Source organism: Hyla sarda, chromosome 3, assembly GCF_029499605.1.
Source record: "Hyla sarda isolate aHylSar1 chromosome 3, aHylSar1.hap1, whole genome shotgun sequence".
NCBI classification, from domain to species: domain Eukaryota; kingdom Metazoa; phylum Chordata; class Amphibia; order Anura; family Hylidae; genus Hyla; species Hyla sarda.
The window spans coordinates 100,724,527-100,749,212 of NC_079191.1; the positions used below are offsets into that span (position 1 = coordinate 100,724,527).

A 24,686-nucleotide genomic window follows, 5' to 3' on the forward strand; every position below is an offset into this window, starting at 1 on the left:
GAATAGCAGAAAACTGTATGTCTGAATTGACATGTGATTTTCTGCGATCGCCGACATGGGGGGGGGGGGGTCTCAGGACCCTCCTCAGCGATGTGCCGGGATGCCTGCTGAATGATTCCAGCAGGCATCCCGGTCCGTCCCCAACCGGCTAGCGGCGGGGACCGGAATTCCCACGGGCGTATGCATACGCCCCACGTCCTTAAGGACTAGGGATGCAGGGCACATGCATATGTCCCACGTCCTGAACAGGTTAAGGTGTCATGTGATTATTTGGGGTCCTATTTTGTTAGTCATATAATGAAAGAGAAGTCACATAAAGTAATATAAGCTGCTACTTACCTACACACTTGTCTTGTGTGCACAGACAGGAGCTTCGGTCAAAGTATTCTGTAAAGAGAAGGAAGTATCATAAAGTAAATCTATTATCCTGTCTGGAGAATATCGTCATTCACATAGAAGGAGAACACTCAACATTCAGGCTCTGTGTTTATATTATAAGGTGTAAGCTTATGGGTTTGGTACGATATATGTGTATGTATTATATATGTTTTACATATGTATATATATATATATATGTATATATATATATATATATATATATATATATATATATATATATATATATTTATATATATATATATATATATATATATATATATATATATATATATATATATATATAGTGTGTGTGTGTGTGTGTGATGTGTGTATATAATGATAGATGTGTGTATGATAGATGCAGGGCTGGCCCTAAAATGGGCTCCACTGGTTATTTGGACCCCTGATATGCAATAGAATAGTTCTTTTTTTTGTGGGGAGGGCAGCATTTCACTCACCCAAGCAGAACAATATCGTAGGTCGGCCCTGGTGCCTACTCCAATATAAGGCTGGGTTCACACTATGTTTTTCAACTACGTTTCCCGCATACGTTTTCTATCAAAAACCGTATGGGAAAAAAAACGGATGGAACAGTATGGGAAAAGTAAACCGTATGCGTTTTTAAACAGTATACTGTTTTTAAAAGTGCATACTGTTCCGTTCGTTTTTTATTAAAAAAAAAAACATACGTTTTAGAAAATTCTGTCCATTTTTAATGGGAGGGGTCTTGGGTGGGGATTTTAGGATGCAAATGCGCATGTGCAAAGAAAAAACGCATACAGTTTTGCCATATGGAACCGTATACATGTGCGTTTCCCATTGACGTCCATGTTAAAAAAAAGGTATGCGGTTGCATTATGGTTTTAAAACTTGAGTCAAAATTACTGTTAAAAACCATATTGCAAGCAAACCGTTCGCAACCGTATGCATCAGGGTGCATACGGTTTGCAGTGCTTTGCCTATGTATACGGTTTTCAATACCATTCCATACGTTTTCACTAATGAAAACGTATGCAGGATCCATAGTTGAAAAACGTAGTGTGAACCCAGCCTAACACAGCCACAGCTTCCACAACTAGAAATAGTGACAACTACAATGTGCTCTTATAATATAGCAGCCTGTGTATACCCACTTCTGTCACATTCTCTTTTAAATATTTAAATATTAGCAGCTAATCAGTGGCCTCTCACATGTGACTATATACCAAAGATCAGATGGTCCCTGCAAAGGGAGGTGTGTGTCCCTTCTGTAGTGCCACTTATCTTATAGATCCATGTATAATAAAAATCATACTAATAATGAACATTGATATATCATAATTCTAGCCAATTCTATAACTCTTCTATGAGGGACATTTACTAATCTTTTACTATGTAGTCTGGTTTTTACCCTGTTTTTTTTTACTTCATTTTTGACTATGTGTGACAAATTTACTAAATTGTTGCACAGCGTTAATAAATTTGGCACACGTAGGCAAAAGTGGGAAATTTACTTCATGTAGTAGAAAAAATAGTCTGTTCCTTTTTCCTGCTGTCTGAATAGGTTTGGCTGCTAGGTTTCCTTCTGGATCTTTTGTTTTTGAGGTTTTTTTTTAGCTTTTTCACCACATCTAAATAATTCAATAACTAAATTGTAGTCATGGCTCAGAATAGTGGTAAATGGCGTTAAGTGTGTGTGTGTGTGTGTGTGTTTATTACATTTTTTAACACTGTTTTTCTCCCTAAATGTACTTACACTTTATTTTTTTATTTTTTTTGTTACTTCTTCTACAGATCCGTGTATCCTGTGGACTCCTTCGGATTTCGGTGGACTACTTCAACAACCAGCGTTTTTCTTTGCTTGATGTTAATAAAATGGTTAACGAGGGCTTGTGGGGGAGTGTTTTTTTGTAATGAATTTTTTTTTAAACCTGTTGTGTTTTTTTTTTTTTTTTACTTTACTGGACAGGCTTAGTAGTGGAAGCTGTCTTACAGACGGAGTCCATTACTAAGCCGGGCTTAGCTTTAGCCACAGAAACAGCTAGCGCTAACCCCCAATTATTACCCCGGTAGCCAACGCCACAGGGGTGGCGAGAAGAGCCGGTACCAACAGGTCCGGAGCGTCAAAAATGGCACTCCTGGGCCTAGGCAGTAACAGGCTGGCGTTATTTAGGCTGGGGAGGGCCAGTAACAATGGTCCTCGCCCACCCTGGTAACGTCAGGCTGTTACTGTTTGGTTGGTATTTGGCTGAGAGTAAAAATAGGGGGGGCCCTGTGTGTTTTTTTAAAAAATATTTAATTATTTATAAAAAATAAACAAAACGTATAGGATCCCCCCTATTTTTATTCTCAGCCAAATACCAACCAAACAGTAACAGCCTAACGTTACCAGGGTGGGCGAGGACCATTGTTACTGGCCCTCCCCAGCCTAAATTACGCCAGCCTGTTACCGCCTAGGCCCAGGAGCGCCATTTTTGACGCTCCGGGCCTGTTGGTACCGGCTCTGGACAAATGAATGACAAGCTTGTCCCCTGCCCCCAGCTGCAGGACTAAAACTCCCAGCATGCCCTTACAGTAAGGTGGGGCGGAGGCCAAGCACAGTGTTTCCCAACCTGGGAGTTGTTGTCTTGCAACATCTGGAGGCACCCTGGTTGGGAAACACTGTTTTAGGCCAGTGTTTCCCAACCAGGGTGCCTCCAGATGTTGCAAAACTACAACTCCCAGGATGCCTGGACAGCCTAAGGCTGTCCAGGCATGCTGGGAGTTGTAGTCTTGCAACATCTGGAGGCACCCTGGTTGGAAAACACTGTTTTAGGGCTTGGGCAACTTACCGGCTTCTGTAGGATCCAGCGCCTCACGACATTGCCGCAAGACACTGCCGCGCGACAGTGCCGCCCGACGATCTCCGTCACCGATCGTCGCTGGAGCCTCGGAAGGGTAAGTGAACGTCTTCGCCGGTCCCCTTCAGCTGTTTAGTTTTGCAACAGCTGGAGGACTACAGTTTACAGACCACAAACCAGTGGTCTGCAAACTGTGGCCCTCCAGCTGTTGCAAAACTACAACACCCAGCATGCCCTGACAGCCAAAGCCTTTGGCTGTCAGGGCATTAGCCCGGGCTGACATTACAGTGCAGCCGCCAGGGCTCCTCATACTGCCTCCCCGCTACCCTCACTTATGGGGACACTGATATACATCCCCCCTTGTCTCCCGCCCGCGCCGCTCAGCTCCCGCTGCTACAAGACTACAACTCCCAGCGTGTCCTCACTGTAAGGGCATGCTGGGACTTGTAGTCTTGCAACAGTTAGCAGACAGATGGGAGTTGTGTGGCGCTGTCAGGTGAGAGGGGGGGGGGGGATGTAAATCACTGCAGTGTCCCTGTAGCGAAGTGAGGGTAGCGGGGAGAAAGTATGTTGGAGCCCGGGCGGCAGTAGCTTTTCCTGCACCTTGTTGGAGCTGGAGTAAATTTAGTCAATTTTTACGTCCGTTGCAACTGTTTATTGCGCAGCTGCGACTGTCGCAGTTAATAAATACCTGACCACTGCAAGTCAAAAATGCAAACTAGCGTAAATCAAGAAAATCGCACGAAAAATAGGGTAGGCGCAATTGCAACAATTTAGCGCCAAAAAATAGTCAGAAAAAAATGACTAAACCCCTTAGTAAATGCCCCTCTATAACCATACCTTGATTTTCAGGTGGGCCCCCGGCACAGACAACCTTCCGTTCAGCACAGGTGTTGCATTTGATGAAGGTTTGCACCATTAAACCTGGAGAAATGCAGTTGTTTTAGGGAACTTACAATTTTATAAAAAATAACTATATATGTATCTTAAAAATGATAAAATGTACTTACCACAGCTGTCTTCGCCTAAGAAACAATAAATAAGAAAAAATAATGATTATTACCATTCATTATAAGACTCATAAACAGTGAACTTCTAATGCTCTTTATTATTACAGGCTGTCAGCTCCTCTGGGGCGGATCCAGCACTCATCAACAATAAAAACAAAGAGAAATAAGATTTGCAGAGATGGTCTCTTTTGCCTTTAATTTGTTGATCTAAATAAAACAGACTGGTTTATTTCTGGATAAACGCTGGGACCGACCTTCATTTTTGTACTTATCCCTAAACAGCTGAACAGTCTTTGTGAGTCTTTGTCTCTTTAGAGTCTCTTTCCTTCACATGTGGATTTACCTGGGAAAGAAATATCTGTGCTGCAACAGTAGGGCCCGGGCCCTCTAGAGATCTCAGCAGCTTCTATCACTTTCCTGCTCTTATGTGTTTTATTGGTGGTTGCTGGTAAAAAAAAATTTGATTCTATCTCCACTAGGATTTCTATGTGAGGTTACTGTATATTTATGTATTAACTATATGTAATATTAATGCACATTGTTACAATATAATAACTTCTAGAAGGGCTTACCTTGTTTGTTTGGGCATTTACCTAAAAAAGATAAAGACATAAAAATGCCAATCAGAAAACAATAGATCAGTGAAACTCTCATAGAAAACAATAAATCAGTAAAACTCTCTGAACATGATAAGGAGACATCAAGTTATGGTACCATTTTGTTTTTTGTTATGATTTTTGTGATACAAATGAGCCCCAAAAAGATAAAATTTTTTACTATTGAGTTCTAGGCAGAGGCAGCTCTCCGCCTGACTCGCTCCCCTATGTGAGTGGCCCATCCTGGATGCATTTAACTATAAGAGTGCAATAATCTATAGTTAAATGTGGGCCACTTGGCTATTTTGACAGAGCAAAGAGCCATTGGTCCCTCATCCTGTCAATCACTGTTGTGGCTGCCCACATTATGTCATCATGAGTGACTTCATCATGCGCCGGAGCACATGCAGTAGGAGAAGACAAAAGAGTGGACACACTGCTGACTATGGCAGCTAGGTAAGTATCTTTGTTTATTTGTTTGTATTTTTTTTTTTTTTACCTGTTAAGGATGCAGGGTGTACCTGTATGCCCTGCACCCGTGATATAACGCAGGGTCATGTGCTGACCACATATCATATCGGGTCAGTCCCAGCTCCTAGCAATGGCCGGGACCCCTGGCTAATATCGGACATCACTGTTTGTGGTGATGCTCGGTATTAAACCTTTAGACACGGCGACCAAACTTGATCGCTGCGTCTAAAAAAAAAAAATGCTTCCCGGCAGCTCAGTCGGGCTGATCGGGACCACTGCGGTGAAACCGCGGTGTCCCGGTCAGATGTCAAGCTGTGAGGACACAAGAAGGGTCCCTACCTTCCTCCTCGGCACCCAATCGTCGCTTGATTGGTCAATGCCTGAGATCCAGGCAGGAGCAATCGAGGGCCGATAACACTGATCAATGCTATGCTATGTCATAGCATTGATCAGTGTATGCAATCAATGTATTGCATATTATAGTCCCCTATGAGGCTAAAACAGTGTAAAAAAGTGTAAAAAGAAAGTTAATAAATGTGATTTATCACCTTCCCTAATAAAAGTTTATATCAACCCCCTTTTCTCATAAAAAAAAATGTAAATAAAAATAAATATAAACATATGTGGTATTGCCAGATGCGTAAATGTCCGAACTATAAAAATACATCGTTAATTAAACTGCACGTTCATTAGCATACACATAAAAAAGAATTCCAAAGTCCAAAACAGCATATTTTTGGTCACTTTTTATACCATAAAAAATGAATAAAAGACAATCAAAAAGTTCCATTTAAAACAAAAATAGTACCAGTAAAAACTTCAGATCACGGCACACAAATGAGCCCTCATACCGCCCGTATGGGGAAAAATAAAAAAGTTGTATGGGTCAGAAGAGGACATTTTTAAACGTATTAATTTTTGTGCATGTAGTTATGATTTTTACCAGAAGTAAAACAAAATCAAACCTATATAAGTTGGTTATTATTTTAATTGCATGAACCTACAGAATAAAGATAAGGTGTCATTTTTACCGAAAAAATGCACTACATAGAAATAGAAGCCCAAAAGTTACAAAAGGGAGATTTCGTTGTACTCACCATAAAATCTCTTTCTCTTAGCCTTCATTGGGGAGACACTGATACTGATGGGTATATGCTCTTGCTACTAGGAGGCACTGACACTAGGAAAAAATGTTGGCTCCTCCCTGGAAGTGAGGTAATCATTTTTGTTACAAAGCAGTAGGAGAAGCCAACAAAGAAATACGTCAGAAGGACCCTAGAGAAGAATCCTGGATAACAAACCCAATAACCGGATCGTCCGGACAAAAAAAAGAAGAAAAGGGTGGGTGTGGTGTCCTCTAATGAAGGTGAAGAGAAAAAGATTTTATGGTGAGTACAAAAAATCTTTTATTCTCGGTTGCTCTTCATTTGAGGACACCAATACTGATGGGACGTGCCAAAGCAGTCCCCTAGGGTGGGAATAGCAACCACAAGAGAAAGGTAATCAGTCCAGAGACCAAACCCACTCATGAGTAAGGGCTGCGGACAAGACCCCAGGCCAGAGCTAACTGAGGCCCAGAAACTGGGCTTCCGGAAGATCCCCCGTCCATGGAGATGAACTAGGACGTCAAAGAAAAGGGCCCTCCTCTGCAGAGACTCTAAACCTACAGTCCATAAGGAAAGATAAGAAATGGTACACTAGGAAGCCAGATGGTCCGGAACCATCCCGACAGGAGGTAGGAAATCAACTCCAAGGAACACAGAACCAGACAAGGGGCTAGCCCAGCTGGAAACAAAATGGAAAAGGGCACAACAAGAGAACCCTATCCAGAGTCAGCTAATTCAAGAGAACATGGCGGAAAAACACCAGGGAGAGCAGCAAACACCTGAGCAGAAGGCGAACACAGAAGGTGGAGACCAGAAAACCACTGGAAAAAAGAAAGACGAAAACCGGCTCTAGAGGGGTCTGGTGCCTAAGATTGACACCGTAAGGCCCTCCATCTCAGGAGTACATGGACCCCGAAGGAGGAGACGGAAAGTAAAAATGACCAAAAAAGGAGCGGAATGCCCTGAAAAGGGGCATCCTGGAACACCGGAGGACCGACCTAGAAAAGAAGGCATGCCACAGCATCCTAGGATAGTGGCCAAGACAAGGAGACCAACTGGTCTTGGACCCCAGCGGACCAGAGCCCACCGAAGCAACATCCCGTCAAGACGGGAACGGAGGGGGAAACAAAAGGGAACCCAGCTGGGACTCCCAGGTTCAGGGCACATGAAGGTTACTCCAGAAGACTGTAGTGTCAGTGTAGCGCAACTGACACCATCAAAGGGAAGAATGAACACACTCTTCCCGGAAGATTGCATCGAGGGAGGAGGAGAGCAATGGCAGGACCCAAACAACAGACGCTGGCTAGACCGGCTGTTGCCGAGCCATAAATGATGGCAAAAACTCCTTCAACAGAGGAGAGTGCCAAGGCTGTATGAGCAACAGTAGTCATCCAAGAAACAGGAAGAGAACCAGGGTGCAAAAGTGAACAGTAAGCACACAAGCAGAGACAGCAAAAAACTCATCTAAATGATCTCAGCAAAAAAACAAGGGCCCAGCCAGATATCCCACCGATATAGTGGGAAGAGAGAAATGGCTCCATCTTGGCAGGAGAAAGCGCTGGTATAGGACTCAGAGGGTGACTCCTTCGAACCCTCCCACAGAAAGTGGGGTACTGATGTGCGGCCGATCTAACGGGCAACCTGGCAGTGTAGGAGACCCAGCAGACAAAAGGCTGGCTGACTGGCATGAGCCCCGTGCAGCTGTAGGGACCCTCATCCATATTCCGCACATCAGCAGTGAGGTACAGGAAACCATGCCCGCGGCAGTCCTGGATGGGAGACCAATGGTGGCGGAAACTGTGCAGATAACAGTCTGGATGAAGAAGTACACCTCCAGGCGCTGGCGAAAAGAGAACGACAGCCAGATAGGCAAAGACTGTGCCCCTCTGTCACATGTGGGAGGGAGGGGAGGCCTAGGAGCCATGGATAGTGTCCCCGCCACCCTGGGAGATCAGGGAGGCTGAGAAGTCGTGCACTGGGTCACTCCTTCGTACACCTCGCACAGCAGTGAGGTACCGGAACTTCAGCTGCAGAGACATCAGCCGTGTGATAGGCGGCATAGGAAACCATGCAGACCACTGTCTGGCTTACTGGTATGGGTCCATAGAATACAACAGGTCACTCCATCGAACCCCTCATATTAGCAATGGGGTACAGGAATCCAGCCATGCATGCGGCATCTGTAAGATGAATGACAGACGAGACTACTGTCTGGCATATTGATATCAGGTCCAATACCTGCCCGCACAGAGACTAGCGTCCACCAGGAAAGCCAATGCCCATGCAGGGGCATGTGGCCAGCGGCAGTGTATGTGGAGAGTGGGACCGGAATTCGGTTGAGGGTACTACAGACATGGTATGGCACCAAGCGGTAGAGGAGAACAGTCACTGACTGTATCCCCAGTAACTTCCAAGGGATCGTGAATCCCCTGGCAATGACCCGCCAGGGCGGATCGCAGATGCTCTCTGAGAGAGAGAGAACACAGCAGAAAATAGGTATGCCAGAGGCATACCTCAAGAGACTCAATGGAATTTGCCACAACAGGTCCCGTACAAGGTGACGGAAGTCCCTAGAAAAGGGGCCTAGCAGATATCTGATAAGAACAGATATTACAGGCTTGTAATAGCTACTGGAACAAGAAGCAATAGAGTAGCAATAGGGCACAATTCAATTTCTGACCACAAGAGGGCGCCATATGCAACCAATGTTCTGAGTGACCAGCAATAGAGAAATACTTATTTTTTTATTTATTTTTTATTGTACGAAAAAGGGCAGAAAGGAAGCATGGAGAGCAAAAGGTTGGAACGGCGATGGGTGAAGCAGTGCGCTATAGAGGTGCCTGCTAAGCTGCCGCACGGCTCTGAGCCAGGGCACAAGAGCAGGACGGCTGGAAGAGCTCCCGTTGGCTGCTGCGTCGAGACCTGCTAACAGAGCCGCTCCGTCTACCGAGCGCCGCTGATCTCCCGCAATGGGGATTCGTGCGCTGGCTCAGGGGGAGAAGAAGGATGGAGCTAAGTGCCATCATAACCCCCTGAACTCCCGCCGGCTGAGCACCCCGGGTGCACACACCTGCCGGGTCTGCAAAGCAGACATGGGCGCAGAGGTGAGGCTGTGACGGATCCCGTTGCATAATAGGAGCACGGGGAGAGCCGCCGGGTCTGCAGCTGACCCATCCGCATGCAGAAAGTGTTTAAGTGCTGGCGGCTCCCGGCGATGACAGCGGAGAAATAGAGGGCCGCCAAAAATGTAAAAACTTGCACAGAGCAGGGGGAACGTTGGAGTAGCTCCCTCTTATGCCCCCACCATAGTCGCTAAAGACAGGAGATGCAGTAGAAGTTGCATGAATAAAATAGCGAGGGTTAACCACCCACTTCCTGGACCCCATAAAAGCTCCAGAAGCAGGGGAATACTTATACTGCTCGTTTGTCAGTGGGGGGGGGGGGGCATACTCACCCTTGGTGACTTCAACCAGCATTAGGCCACGCTGCATCATGCCAGGCTGCCATAGCCTGATGAGCAGGGGGGGACCCGGACCCAGGATACAACCTCCAGGCGCTGGCCGTTGGCGATAAGGGGTTGACGGCCCATACTCTTATGTTTCGTGCCCCTTTGTCGTATATGGGAGAACATGTAGCGCCATGCTCCTGAACTCCCACCTGAAAAAGGGAAACAAAAGAGAGGAAAAAAACTAACTAAACAGCCCTTACTAGAAAATAATAAAAAAATGACCAGGTCAGGAGAGACCTGTGTCTTACCTCCTACTGACACTAGCTAAAACTGATTACCTCTCTTCCAGTGGGCGGGTGGGAGGAGCCAAATTTTTTCCCTTTTTATCCTAGTGTCAGCGCCTCCTAGTGGCAAGAACATATAGCCATCAGTATCGAGGTCCCCAGAGTTTTTGGGGGTTTTGCCATAGATCTTTTTTGTAAAATAACTGATGTCATTACAAAGTACAATTGTTGGTGCAAAAAATAAGCCATCATATGGGTCTGTAGGAGCAAAATTGAAAGGGTTATGATTTTTAAAAGGTAAGGAGGAAAAAACTAAAGTGCAAAAACGGAAAAACACTCAGTCCTTAAAGGGTTAATTATTGTCAAGAGGGACTTCACTACTACCACTGCTTAGGGGGATGCTGCTGCTACTGCTACTTAAAAGGAGCTGCTGCTGCTACCACTTTCTTAAGGAGACCCTGCTTCTGCTACCTAGAGGGGGCTGATGTTGGTATGCTACCTAAAGGGGGCTGTTGCTGCAACTACTACTTAATGGGGGCTGCTGCTACTGCTACCTAAAAGGGACTGCTTCTACTGCTACCTAAAGGGGCTGCTTCTGTTACTGCTACCTAAAGGAATCTGCTGCTACTACCTAAAAGGGACTGCTGCTACCTAAAAGGCTTTGCTGCTGCCACTGCTATCTAAAGCGGGCTGCTGCTGCTACCAAAAGGGTGCTGCTGCTACAGCTACCTAAAGCAGGCTGCTACAAAGTATCTTTGTTTATTTCTTTGTTTTAGTTTTTCCTTTTTAATTATTGTCAAGAAGGATTCCACTACTACCAATGCTTAAGAGGGTTTCATGCGGCTACTGCTACCTAAAGGGAGCTGCTGCTGCTGTTACTGCTTTCTAAAGGGGATGCTGCTGCTGTTACCTAAAGGCGCTGCTGCTGCTATGGCTACCTAAAGCAGGCTGCTACTTCTGCTACCTAAGGGGTGCTGCGGCTGCTGCCTAAAGGAGGCTAGTGCAGCCACCCGCTTTCTAAAGGGGACTCTGCTGCTGTTACCTAAAGGGGGCTGCTGTTGCTACTTAAAGGGGGCTGCTTCTGCTATCTAAAGGGTGCTGCTGCTGCTATCTAAAGGGTGGCTGCCTATACTGCTACCTAAAGGGAGTTACTTCTACTGCACATCCTAAAGGGGGATGCTGCTGCTACTGCTACCTAAAGGGTGCTGCTGCTACTCAAAGGGTACTGCTCCTGGTACCTAAAGGGGGCTGCTGCTGCTGCTGGTACTCAAAGGGGGCTGCTGCTTCTACTGCTACCTAAAGGGTGCTGCTACTACTGCTAACTAAAGGAGGCTATTTCTACTGCTATCTAAAGGGGGCTACTGCTGCAGCTACCTAAAGGAAACTGCTTTTGCTACCTAAAGGGGGCTGCTGCTACCTAAAGGGGACTGCTACTGCTACTTAAAGGTAGCTGCTACTGCTACCTAAAGGGAGATGCTGCTGCTATCTAAAGGGGGCTGTTGCTACCTAAATGTGGTTGCTGCTAACTAAAGGGAGCTGCTGCTGATACTGATACCTAAAGGTGGCTTCTGCTAACTAAATGGGGCTGCTACTGCTGCTACCTTAATGGGGCTGCTGCTGATACTGCTACCTAAAGGGGGCTGCTGTTGATACTGCTACCTAAAGGGGGCTGCTGCTGCGGCTACCTAAAGAGGGCTGCTGCTGCTACTTAAAGGGGGCTGCTGCTTCTACTACTACCTAAAGGGGGCTAGTACTGCCAAAGGGTGGCTGCTGCTACTACTACTGCTTAAAGGGCTGATGCTACTACAACCAAGGGTCTATTACTACCTAAAGAGGCTGCTGCTAATATATGCCAGGGGTGGGGGGCTGCTACTACTATATATGGGTTGCCTTCAGCTATATACAGGGGGCTACTATCTACAGAGAGAGCTACTTTCTGGGAGTGAGCCCTATTTATCAGGGGTTTCTACTGCCTACAGGGAGTACCTACCTATAGGTGGCACCTACCTAGTCTGGGCACCTGTGTGATGGGGGACACAATGTAAAGGGACCCGTCTACCTACTTGAGCGACCTAACCACCTAATGCAGGGGCTACCTACTCTTCCCCCAACCCACTTATCTATCCACTATGGTAGTAATGGTAGTGGTCATGGTGTGGGGCAGTTAGTTGTCCCTTGTATAGTGGTGTTGATGATACTGGTCTGTGTATATATATTTTTTTTTTTTAGTATCAATAAGGTGATATTAGCCCATCACCATATGGTGGTAATGGTAATGGTCATGGTGTGGGGTAATTATTTGTTCCTTGTATAGTGGTGATATTGGTCTCTGTATAGAGGTTTATATATGATAACAGTAAGATGGTACAGTATAAGTCACCTCAGGAGTAATATGTTGTTCTGGTGTGGAGGTACTATTGTTTTTAAACCCCAACCCGTGAGAAAATCCTGTGTGCGCCCCTGTGAGCAGCGATGAATACACATAAAGCACCGCCATTTTCTTAAATTTGGAAGCTGGGGGAGGGGCCTCATGATTGATTTTAGCCTAATGCCTCACAAATTCTAGAGCCACCTCTGGTTCAAGTGTTTTGTTTTTTTTACTTGAGAGTAAAACTTTCCACACTTTATTTCAGCCTTAAAATTAAGTGTGACCTATTTTCATCCATTTAAATGCCAAACAAGGACCAAGTTTTAGCATGTAATTTGGGACATAGTTTGTGCTGCAAAGCTACAAATGATCTTGGAAAAATCAGTTTCAGTTTTCAACTTGCAGTTGTAACAGATTTATCAAGTGTGAATGTCGCACAAATCTACACCAGCCGAGACCTAGCCGATGGTAGCCACGGCAACCGGAGGTCTGACAATGGCCTTTGTTGTCATGGTTACAGAAGGCAATGCTTAAGACAAAGACTGATCAGCTGTACTATGCTTTTGTCAGTGTAACTCTTAACAGCAGAAATAGGAATAATACACTATATATATATATATATATATATATATATATATATATATATATATATATATGCATATATATATACATATATATATATATATATATATATATATATATATATATATAAAGCATCAAGTAAAGGAAAACGTTGCAACTCACCACCTTCAAGCTCTGCTTTAATTGTCGTCACAATCGTCAGTACAGGTGCAACTTGCGGTGAATCGACATCGGGGCAGGATACGGGGGAGAGAGGGTAGAGTTGACGCTGTGGGGAGGTCCCTAGACGACCAGCTAGTTTCGCATCAAATGATGCTTCTTCCGGCCTAGACCGGAAGAAGCATCATTTGATGCGAAGCTAGCTGGTCGTCTAGGGACCTCCCCGCAGCGTCCACTCTACCCTCCCTCCCCTTTATCCAGCCCCGATGTCGATTCACCGCAAGTTGCACCTGTACTGACGATTGTGACGACAATTAAAGCAGAGCTTGAAGGTGGTGAGTTGCAGCGTTTTTCTTTACTTGATGCTTTATACTAGTTGTCTGCTGTTCCACGCTTTGCACCCCACCAAGCCACGGGACTGTTCGAGCACCTGCCCGACAGGGTTAATTCCGAAGGATACGCTGTGACTGGCCTGTCCTCTCTTACTTATTCAGATATATATATATATATATATATATATATATATATATATATATATATATATATTTTTTTTTTTATTACATTTGTTTTTTAGAACAATGATAAATCTCCAACAAAATATTTAAAATATTTTGGTTATGCAAAAATAAATAAATAAAATAAAAATAAAAACATGCCGAACTCATGTCTGAAAAGAATCTAAAGGTAATAGGAGTAATGCTGGTATATGTATATAGACAGAAATAATTCCATTACGTTTTTCTAGGTCCTGGATGATGACCTCAGTTTTTTCCATCAGGTCTTGGAAGTGATGTTTTATGATGGGAATAAGTTGTTCCTCTGAAATAAGTTCCTCTAGAATAAGTTCCTCTAGAATAAATGACAATAACAATATCAGATGATAGAACTCACTATCAGTATCTATTTATTGACTTTGTGGACTTTTTATCTACATGAAAATTTCTCTATTTACCTTCAACCTCTGTAGCATTGATGGTGTCCACAGATTTTTGATACTCGGACACAAGGGTAGATATGGCAAATGTATCTAAAAGGAAAATACATCAGATTTCATCTTTCATCATCTATTTTCATGAATCTCCATATGGAAATAATACTAATAGTAAAAAAGAATTACCCATCATCCCGACTTCATTCCCCAGGTAGTCCAGAAACTTTCTCTCTGCAGCTTCATATATCTGTGTGATGTTATTTCCGGCCTCTAGATCTTCAGGCAGATGGCTTTGGATCAGGATGGTCAATGTTTCCATTGCATCTTTCCCTCTTTGGTCGCATGTTATACAGCATAGGGATTCAGAGATGAGGATGGACGTGATCAGTGGCAGAAGCCACATCATGGTCGTGATGCAACCTGACAACTATAAAGAATTTTTTTTGTAATTGCTGTCCTAGGGGAAAATGTCATCATCATATAACATCATCAAGAAGTAATGTCATAAAAAGAGGTGGGAATTCAACTGGTTGTAACCAGTTCACTTCACCTGACCAGTTGTTGAAATCATAGTGTTGCATAGTGGCATAACTAGAAATGGCTGGACCCCATTGTAGATATGTGAATGTATCCCCCATTTTTTTCCCATGCAAGTACATTTACACCTATATTCTATGGGTTGGTGCCACTATTATAATACAGTGGTCCCTCAACATACGATGGTAATTCGTTCTAAATGAACCATCGTTTGTTGAAACCATCGTATGTTGAGGGATCCATGCAATGTTAAATATAGGAAGGTATACTCACCTGTCTCTGCCACTCCGGACCGTCACCGCTGCCCTAGATGTCACCGTCCATCGCTGTTGTCGCGTCCCCGTGGTGTCCCTGCCGCTTCAGATCGTTTCCGCTGCCCGGGATCGTTGTTCCTTATCGCAGCGACGTGATCACGACAATGGAGAGCGAGAACGATGCAGGAGATCCCGAAGAGGACGGTCCAGAGCGCCGGGGACATGTAAGTGATCGTCACCGGACCACATGGGGCAACTTAAACGGCTATCTGGCGCCAGCTGAAGTAGTCTGCGCTGCCAGATAACCGTTTATGTGAAGGCCCCAACATACAAAAGCATCGTATGTTGATGCTGCCTTCAACATGCGATGGCCTCTGAGAGGCCATCGTATGTTGAAATTATCATATGTCGGGGCCATCATAGGTCAGGGGGGTCACTGTATTTAACACATATATATATATATATATATATATATATATATATATATAAAGAAAATCTTGCAGCAGCACACAGATAAAGTGACGTTTCGACTAGGCTCTCCAGTGCACATCCACAAGGTATCAGTTGATCCATTTCATGTTAACATCATAAATAAAGTGCATATATTAAAAAAGTGCATAGTGCTTTACTGTTACGCCGAGCGCTCCGGGTCCCCGCTCCTCCCCGGAGCGCTCGCTTCACTCCCTCCGCTGCAGCGCTCCGGTCACGTCCTCTGACCCGGGGCGCTGCGATCCTGCTGCCAGCCGGGATGCGATTCGCGATGCGGGTAGCGCCCGCTCGCGATGCGCACCCCGGCTCCCCTACCTGACTCGCTCCCCGTCTGTTCTGTCCCGGCGCGCGCGGCCCCGCTCCCTAGGGCGCGCGCGCGCCGGGTCTCTGCGATTTAAAGGGCCACTGCGCCGCTGATTGGCGCAGTGGTTCCAATTAGGGTTTTCACCTGTGCACTTCCCTATATTACCTCACTTCCCTTGCACTCCCTTGCCGGATCTTGTTGCCTTAGTGCCAGTGAAAGCGTTCCTTGTGTGTTCCTTGCCTGTGTTTCCAGACCTTCTGCCGTTGCCCCTGACTACGATCCTTGCTGCCTGCCCCGACCTTCTGCTACGTCCGACCTTGCTTCTGCCTACTCCCTTGTACCGCGCCTATCTTCAGCAGCCAGAGAGGTGAGCCGTTGCTAGTGGATACGACCTGGTCACTACCGCCGCAGCAAGACCATCCCGCTTTGCGGCGGGCTCTGGTGAAAACCAGTAGTGGCTTAGAACCGGTCCACTAGCACGGTCCACGCCAATCCCTCTCTGGCACAGAGGGTCCACTACCTGCCAGCCGGCATCGTGACAGTAGATCCGGCCATGGATCCCGCTGAAGTTCCTCTGCCAGTTGTCGCTGACCTCACCACGGTGGTCGCCCAGCAGTCACAACAGATAGCGCAACAAGGCCAACAGCTGTCTCAACTGACCGTTATGCTACAACAGTTGCTACCACAGCTTCAGCAGTCATCTCCTCCGCCAGCTCCTGCACCTCCTCCGCAGCGAGTGGCCGCTCCTGGGATACGCTTATCCTTGCCGGATAAATTTGATGGGGACTCTAAGTTTTGCCGTGGCTTTCTTTCCCAATGTTCCCTGCATCTGGAGATGATGTCGGACCTGTTTCCCACTGAAAGGTCTAAGGTGGCTTTCGTAGTCAGTCTTCTGTCCGGAAAAGCCCTGTCATGGGCCACACCGCTCTGGGACCGCAATGACCCCGTCACTGCCTCTGTACACTCCTTCTTCTCGGAAATCCGAAGTGTCTTTGAGGAACCTGCCCGAGCCTCTTCTGCTGAGACTGCCCTGTTGAACCTGGTCCAGGGTAATTCTTCCGTTGGCGAGTATGCCGTACAATTCCGTACACTTGCTTCAGAATTGTCCTGGAATAATGAGGCCCTCTGCGCGACCTTCAAAAAAGGCCTATCCAGCAACATTAAAGATGTTCTGGCCGCACGAGAAATTCCTGCTAATCTACATGAACTTATTCACCTAGCCACTCGCATTGACATGCGTTTTTCTGAAAGGCGTCAGGAACTCCGCCAAGATATGGACTCTGTTCGCACGAGGCGTTTCGTCTCCTCGGCTCCTCTCTCCTCTGGTCCCCTGCAATCTGTTCCTGTGCCTCCCGCCGTGGAGGCTATGCAGGTCGACCGGTCTCGCCTGACACCTCAAGAGAGGACACGACGCCGTATGGAGAACCTCTGCCTGTACTGTGCTAGTACCGAACACTTCCTGAGGGATTGTCCTATCCGTCCTCCCCGCCTGGAAAGACGTACGCTGACTCCGCACAAAGGTGAGACAGTCCTTGATGTCTACTCTGCTTCTCCACGTCTTACTGTGCCTGTGCGGATGTCTGCCTCTGCCTTCTCCTTCTCTACAGTGGCCTTCTTGGACTCTGGATCTGCAGGAAATTTTATTTTGGCCTCTCTCGTCAACAGGTTCAACATCCCAGTGACCAGTCTCGCCAGACCCCTCTACATCAATTGTGTAAATAATGAAAGATTGGACTGTACCATACGTTTCCGCACGGAGCCCCTTCTTATGAGCATCGGATCTCATCATGAGAGGATTGAACTTTTGGTCCTCCCCAATTGCACCTCGGAGATTCTCCTTGGACTTCCCTGGCTTCAACTTCATTCCCCAACCCTGGATTGGTCCACTGGGGAGATCAAGAGTTGGGGGTCCTCTTGTTCCAAGAACTGTCTAAAACCGGTTCCCAGTAACCCTTGCCGTAACTCTGTGGTTCCTCCAGTAACCGGTCTCCCTAAGGCCTATATGGACTTCGCGGATGTTTTCTGCAAAAAACAAGCTGAGACTCTACCTCCTCACAGGCCTTATGATTGCCCTATCGACCTCCTCCCGGGTACTTCTCCACCCCGGGGCAGAATTTATCCTCTCTCTGCCCCAGAGACTCTTGCCATGTCCGAATACGTCCAGGAGAATCTAAAAAAGGGCTTTATCCGTAAATCCTCCTCTCCTGCCGGAGCCGGATTTTTCTTTGTGTCCAAAAAAGATGGCTCCCTACGTCCTTGCATTGACTACCGCGGTCTTAATAAAATCACGGTTAAGAACCGCTACCCCTTACCCCTCATCTCTGAACTCTTTGATCGCCTCCAAGGTGCCCACATCTTCACTAAATTGGACTTAAGAGGCGCCTATAACCTCATCCGCATCAGAGAGGGGGACGAGTGGAAAACGGCATTTAACACCAGAGATGGACACTTTGAGTATCTGGTCATGCCCTTTGGACTGTGCAATGCCCCTGCCGTCTTCCAAGACTTTGTCAATGAAATTTTTCGTGATCTGTTATACTCCTGTGTTGTGGTATATCTGGACGATATCCTAATTTTTTCTGCCAATCTAGAAGAACACCGCCAGCATGTCCGTATGGTTCTTCAGAGACTTCGTGATAACCAACTCTATGCCAAAATTGAGAAATGTCTGTTTGAATGCCAATCTCTTCCTTTTCTAGGATATTTGGTCTCTGGCCAGGGACTACAGATGGATCCAGACAAACTCTCTGCCGTCTTAAATTGGCCACGCCCCTCCGGACTCCGTGCTATCCAACGCTTTTTGGGGTTCGCCAATTATTACAGGCAATTTATTCCACATTTTTCTACCATTGTGGCTCCTATCGTGGCTTTAACCAAGAAAAATGCTGATCCCAAGTCCTGGCCTCCTCAAGCAGAAGACTCCTTTAAACGACTCAAGTCTGCCTTTTCTTCGGCTCCCGTGCTCTCCAGACCTGACCCTTCCAAACCCTTCCTATTGGAGGTTGATGCCTCCTCAGTAGGAGCTGGAGCTGTTCTTCTACAAAAAAATCCTTCCGGGCATGCTGTCACTTGTGGTTTTTTCTCTAGGACCTTCTCTCCAGCGGAGAGGAACTACTCCATCGGGGATCGAGAGCTTCTAGCCATTAAATTAGCACTTGAGGAATGGAGGCATCTGCTGGAGGGATCAAGATTTCCTGTTATTATCTACACCGACCACAAGAACCTCTCCTACCTCCAGTCGGCCCAACGGCTGAATCCTCGCCAGGCCCGGTGGTCTCTGTTCTTTGCCCGATTTAATTTTGAGATTCACTTTCGTCCTGCCGATAAGAACATTAGGGCCGATGCTCTCTCTCGTTCCTCGGATGCCTCAGAAGTTGATCTCCCTCCGCAACACATCATTCCACCTGACTGCCTGATCTCCACTTCTCCTGCCTCCATCAGGCAGACTCCTCCAGGAAAGACCTTTGTTTCTCCACGCCAACGCCTCGGAATCCTCAAATGGGGTCACTCCTCCCATCTCGCAGGTCATGCGGGCATCAAGAAATCTGTGCAACTCATCTCCCGCTTCTATTGGTGGCCGACTCTGGAGACGGATGTTGGGGACTTTGTGCGAGCCTGCACTATCTGTGCCCGGGATAAGACTCCTCGCCAGAAGCCCGCTGGTTTTCTTCATCCTCTGCCTGTCCCCGAACAGCCTTGGTCTCTGATTGGTATGGATTTTATTACTGATTTACCCCCTTCCCGTGGCAACACCGTTATTTGGGTGGTCGTTGATCGATTCTCCAAAATGGCACATTTCATCCCTCTTCCTGGTCTTCCTTCTGCGCCTCAGTTGGCTAAACAATTTTTTGTACACATTTTTCGTCTTCACGGGTTGCCTACGCAGATTGTCTCGGATAGAGGGGTCCAATTCGTGTCTAAATTCTGGAGGGCTCTCTGTAAACAACTCAAGATTAAATTAAATTTTTCCTCTGCATATCATCCCCAGTCCAATGGACAAGTAGAAAGAATTAACCAGATCCTGGGTGATTATTTGCGACATTTTGTTTCCTCCCGCCAGGATGACTGGGCAGATCTCCTTCCATGGGCCGAATTTTCGTATAACTTCAGGGTCTCTGAATCTTCCTCCAAATCCCCATTTTTCGTGGTGTACGGCCGTCACCCTCTTCCCCCCCTCCCTACCCCCTTGCCCTCTGGTCTGCCCGCTGTGGATGAAATTTCTCGTGACCTTTCCATTATATGGAGAGAGACCCAAAATTCTCTCTTACAGGCTTCTTCACGCATGAAGAGGTTCGCGGATAAGAAAAGAAGAGCTCCCCCCGTTTTTTCCCCTGGAGACAAGGTATGGCTCTCCGCTAAATATGTCCGCTTCCGTGTCCCTAGCTACAAGTTGGGACCACGCTATCTTGGTCCTTTCAAAATTTTGTGTCAAATTAATCCTGTCTCTTATAAACTTCTTCTTCCTCCTTCTCTTCGTATCCCTAATGCCTTTCACGTCTCTCTTCTCAAACCACTCATCCTCAACCGTTTTTCTCCCAAATCTGTTCCTCCCACTCCTGTTTCCGGCTCCTCGGACGTCTTCTCGGTCAAGGAAATTTTGGCTGCCAAAAAGGTCAGAGGGAAAAATTTTTTTTTAGTAGACTGGGAGGGTTGTGGTCCTGAAGAGAGATCCTGGGAACCTGAGGACAACATCCTTGACAAAAGTCTGCTCCTCAGGTTCTCAGGCTCCAAGAAGAGGGGGAGACCCAAGGGGGGGGGTACTGTTACGCCGAGCGCTCCGGGTCCCCGCTCCTCCCCGGAGCGCTCGCTTCACTCCCTCCGCTGCAGCGCTCCGGTCACGTCCTCTGACCCGGGGCGCTGCGATCCTGCTGCCAGCCGGGATGCGATTCGCGATGCGGGTAGCGCCCGCTCGCGATGCGCACCCCGGCTCCCCTACCTGACTCGCTCCCCGTCTGTTCTGTCCCGGCGCGCGCGGCCCCGCTCCCTAGGGCGCGCGCGCGCCGGGTCTCTGCGATTTAAAGGGCCACTGCGCCGCTGATTGGCGCAGTGGTTCCAATTAGGGTTTTCACCTGTGCACTTCCCTATATTACCTCACTTCCCTTGCACTCCCTTGCCGGATCTTGTTGCCTTAGTGCCAGTGAAAGCGTTCCTTGTGTGTTCCTTGCCTGTGTTTCCAGACCTTCTGCCGTTGCCCCTGACTACGATCCTTGCTGCCTGCCCCGACCTTCTGCTACGTCCGACCTTGCTTCTGCCTACTCCCTTGTACCGCGCCTATCTTCAGCAGCCAGAGAGGTGAGCCGTTGCTAGTGGATACGACCTGGTCACTACCGCCGCAGCAAGACCATCCCGCTTTGCGGCGGGCTCTGGTGAAAACCAGTAGTGGCTTAGAACCGGTCCACTAGCACGGTCCACGCCAATCCCTCTCTGGCACAGAGGGTCCACTACCTGCCAGCCGGCATCGTGACATTTACAGTGTATAAGAAACATTGTGCTCGAGTACAGTTAATATAGTTAAAAGCCAGTACTGCTGAAACTATGTAAACAAAACCCTTCTGTAAACATTCTCATTATGATTAGAGAGGCAGAGATAGCCAAACACTCACCCGATGCTGCAAAGATGAATTTAGACCGATATCGGCATCATAACAACGTATCTGCGCTTGCGCACATATACACATTTGGTGTCCATAGTATATACAGCGGCTTCCGGGTTCACAGTTCCTATAGCCAATCAGCTTGCACGTCTGATCGCGTTACTCATGTGACCGCCATGCGTATCTGTGTATTGAAGATAAGAACTCACAGGCATCATGTCTACTAAGGGCAACCCTGCCCACACTGTAGTAATAGTAACCCAGGTATGACAATATTGTAATGTCCAATCAGGAGTGCATTTCTCTGCATACCAAGGATCTTTTCACTCTTTATGTTTAGGGTCCCAATGTGTATCTCAATAAAGAGACGCCACTTGTACCCCTATATCTGTGGGCACAGAAACCCGGTCTCCCACTTTTTTATGGTTGGTCCAAAGAGTCAACCCGCAGTTTCTTTTACCTGTGATCAAACATGGCTCAAGTTGTCTGCTCATACCCCATCACGGGAATGAACTGACAAACGTGTCCATAGATCATATAGAACACTCATACGGACATACATACACACCCCACTGACCAGATAAGTCTGTCAAAGGGTCTCTATGTATAACAGCTTGTGTTCACCCCAGCAGAGATATGCCTGACACCACAAGAAAGTTATATTTTTCAAAAAAAAAGCCTGAACCCAGAATTCACTGATAACATACATAGGATTAATACAATTTACTAAACACAAAATCACCAAAATTTAAAGTGTAGGATGTCTCCTCAATATCTGCAGTAAAAAAAATAAAAAAAATAGTTAATAACTCTAGCCCCAAGGAATGTGCAGAAATATACCAATACAGACATGACTAAATAAAACTAACAATGGCCCCTTCTGAAACTACCTATTCAATATCCTTGTGGAGGTTTTAAGATCCACATTTAACCCATTTGGCTTCAAAGAATTTAGCATAAAAATCCATCTCAATTCAAATTTTTTGAGGATGACTTATCTGTCACCACCTCTCTTCAATATCGGAATATGATCCAAGATCATGAACCTCAAATCTCGTTCTCCATGTCCCTTCTTAGTAAAATGACTTGAAACAGGAAGATCCATCTTTTTCTTCCTGATTGAGTGACGATGCTGATTTAAATTGGTATTTAGGTCCCATGTGGTCTCCCCCACATAGAGGAGGCCACATGGGCACCACAGCACATACATGACATACGAGGTGTCACACGTCATGTAAAATTTGATAGAATATGCAGCTCCTGTAGTGGGATGTGTGAACACGAATGGTATACAAGAGTTAGAGATGTCACTTTTCCATTTAGTCATTCCCTTGACAACTCTTTCTTTCTGTCTGAGAACCAGTTGTTGTGGATAGCCCCTTTCGAGGAAGTTATCACCATTTTTTCCACCGCCACATTAAATCTCTCCTCATCCTTTACTATCCTTCTGGCCCTCAACAGCTGGCTGTAAGGTAGACTTTCCACCATTGCTCGTGGATGGCAACTGTTGAATGTCAGAAGGGTATTGCTGTCAGTCTCCTTCGTGTAAAGGTCAGTCTCTATACGGTTGTCTCTCACTATAACCTTTACATCTAAGAAACTCACAAAGTCAGTCGAAGATGTCAATGTGAACTTAATGTCTCTGTCGATGGTTTTCAAGTAGTTGTGGAATTCAGTCAATTCTGTCTCTGTTCCCACCCAAATGAGGAAGACGTCATCAATATATCTCCACCACTTCAAGACATGCCTGAAGTGGTGGGATACGTAGATTGACGCCTCCTCAAGGTGGGCCACATAGATGTTTGCATATGTGGGTGCCACGTTGCTCCCCATAGCGGTCCCCTGTTTCTGTACATAGAATTTATCGTCAAATATAAAATAATTATTCTCGAGGACCAATCTGAGGAGCAACGTGACAAAATCCACTTTCACATCTGAAAACCCTGCATTTACCAATGGAAGTCTCACAGCCTCTACACCTCCATCATGTTGGATGGAGGTGTAGAGGCTCACAACATCAAAAGAGGCCACATAAGCCCCACTTGGCAAAATCAAATTTGAAAATTTTTACAAGAAAATACCCATGTCACAGATATAAGATCTAGTACCCACCACAAATTTTCTTAGAATCCTTTCCAGAAACATGGAGATCCGGGAAGTAACTGAATTTTGGCCCGAAACAATGGGTCTCCCCGGCGGGCTTCTCCGATCTTTGTGGACCTTGGGTAACAAATAAAGGAGAGGAGTAACTGGAAATAAAACAATCAAATACTATTTGGTATCATTATCAATCAAATTTTTCTCCACCCCAATCAGTTGATTGGTACCCCTATTTATATGTGTGAATACCTTGTGAATGTGCACTGTTTGAAAAAGACTAGGAGAGTCTAGTCGAAACGTCGCTTGCTGTGAAAACACTTTTTATGGATTAAATCACTCTTTTTTCACTTCATCTGTGTGCTGCTGCAAGATTTTCTTTTTGTATTCAAATGGTGGGCTTTTGACCACAGCCCCAGAAGCTGCGTGCACCAAACCTCTATCTGGCATTGTTTCAGGTGTGCTGTTCTATTCCCTATTTGCTGTTTGAAGGTCCTGGAATGTGCACCCTCCTGTGATGTCCACCTACGTGAGTAAAGATGGATTCGCCATTTGATATTTCTACTATCACTCCTGGTATGTTACCTACATCTACCAATAGTGTTTTCTCTTATACTGATGCAGATGCGGCTAGGATTCTGGCAGGAGTCTCTGAAGATTCTGCCTTTTTACATATGAAGCTATTACTAAGAAATTATTGAGTCTTCAGTTGCATTTAACTATGTTAGCCGAGTATCATAGAACCCAACGCATACCTAGGGGTATGCGTTCAAAGACAAGAGCAAGCACATGATATGATATATGAATGATATGGACTTTTGTCAGAAATATAAATCTCAAACAAATATGCCCTTGATTTGATATTACTCCAGATTGGATTTCTACAGCAGGATATATCCAGTGTAAAAAAATCAGTTACTGAAGTAGAGTCCTTAATCAAGAATTCTATGCCAAATAATGAGTGTGATAATCTGTTTACCAAACAAAATGAATTTCTGCTGAAACACTGAAGCGAATTAGAAGATGTTAAGAAGAGTAAGTTGCCCTGGGATGCACAAGATTATGCCACAGGCATAGTATATAACTGGGGAGTTACATTTACTTATCCAAAAAGAAACAAGCACCCTAGACAAACCCCAGAAACACCTAGAGGCAGAAATGCATTGTAAAATGTGGATGATACAAATTTTCTTACTTTTTTAGGACAAAGAAAACCCGAAGTGGACAACACAGGAGGGGAGAAAGGAAGCACCAAGGAC

General features: G+C 46.0%; 1 protein-coding gene across 9 annotated transcripts in view; it reads right to left on the reverse strand.

The window, feature by feature from the left end:
- Positions 1–24,686, reverse strand: part of LOC130361584 (izumo sperm-egg fusion protein 1-like) — a 107,774-nt gene that overhangs the window by 24,196 nt on the left and 58,892 nt on the right. For 4 of the 9 annotated variants that reach the window (XM_056564771.1, XM_056564774.1, XM_056564770.1 and 1 more), the window contains 8 exons: positions 23,443–23,550; positions 14,339–14,579; positions 14,174–14,248; positions 13,957–14,070; positions 4,780–4,800; positions 4,208–4,222; positions 4,038–4,121; positions 340–387 (listed from right to left, as the gene is read on the reverse strand). In XM_056564771.1, the coding sequence (XP_056420746.1) occupies positions 340–387; positions 4,038–4,121; positions 4,208–4,222; positions 4,780–4,800; positions 13,957–14,070; positions 14,174–14,248; positions 14,339–14,579; positions 23,443–23,550 (706 nt within the window). Of the gene's footprint in view, positions 1–339; positions 388–4,037; positions 4,122–4,207; positions 4,223–4,779; positions 4,801–13,956; positions 14,071–14,173; positions 14,249–14,338; positions 14,580–21,339; positions 21,482–23,442; positions 23,551–24,686 lie in introns of those variants that run through there. The other 5 variants (XM_056564776.1, XM_056564778.1, XM_056564773.1 and 2 more) reach the window with 2 other exon arrangements.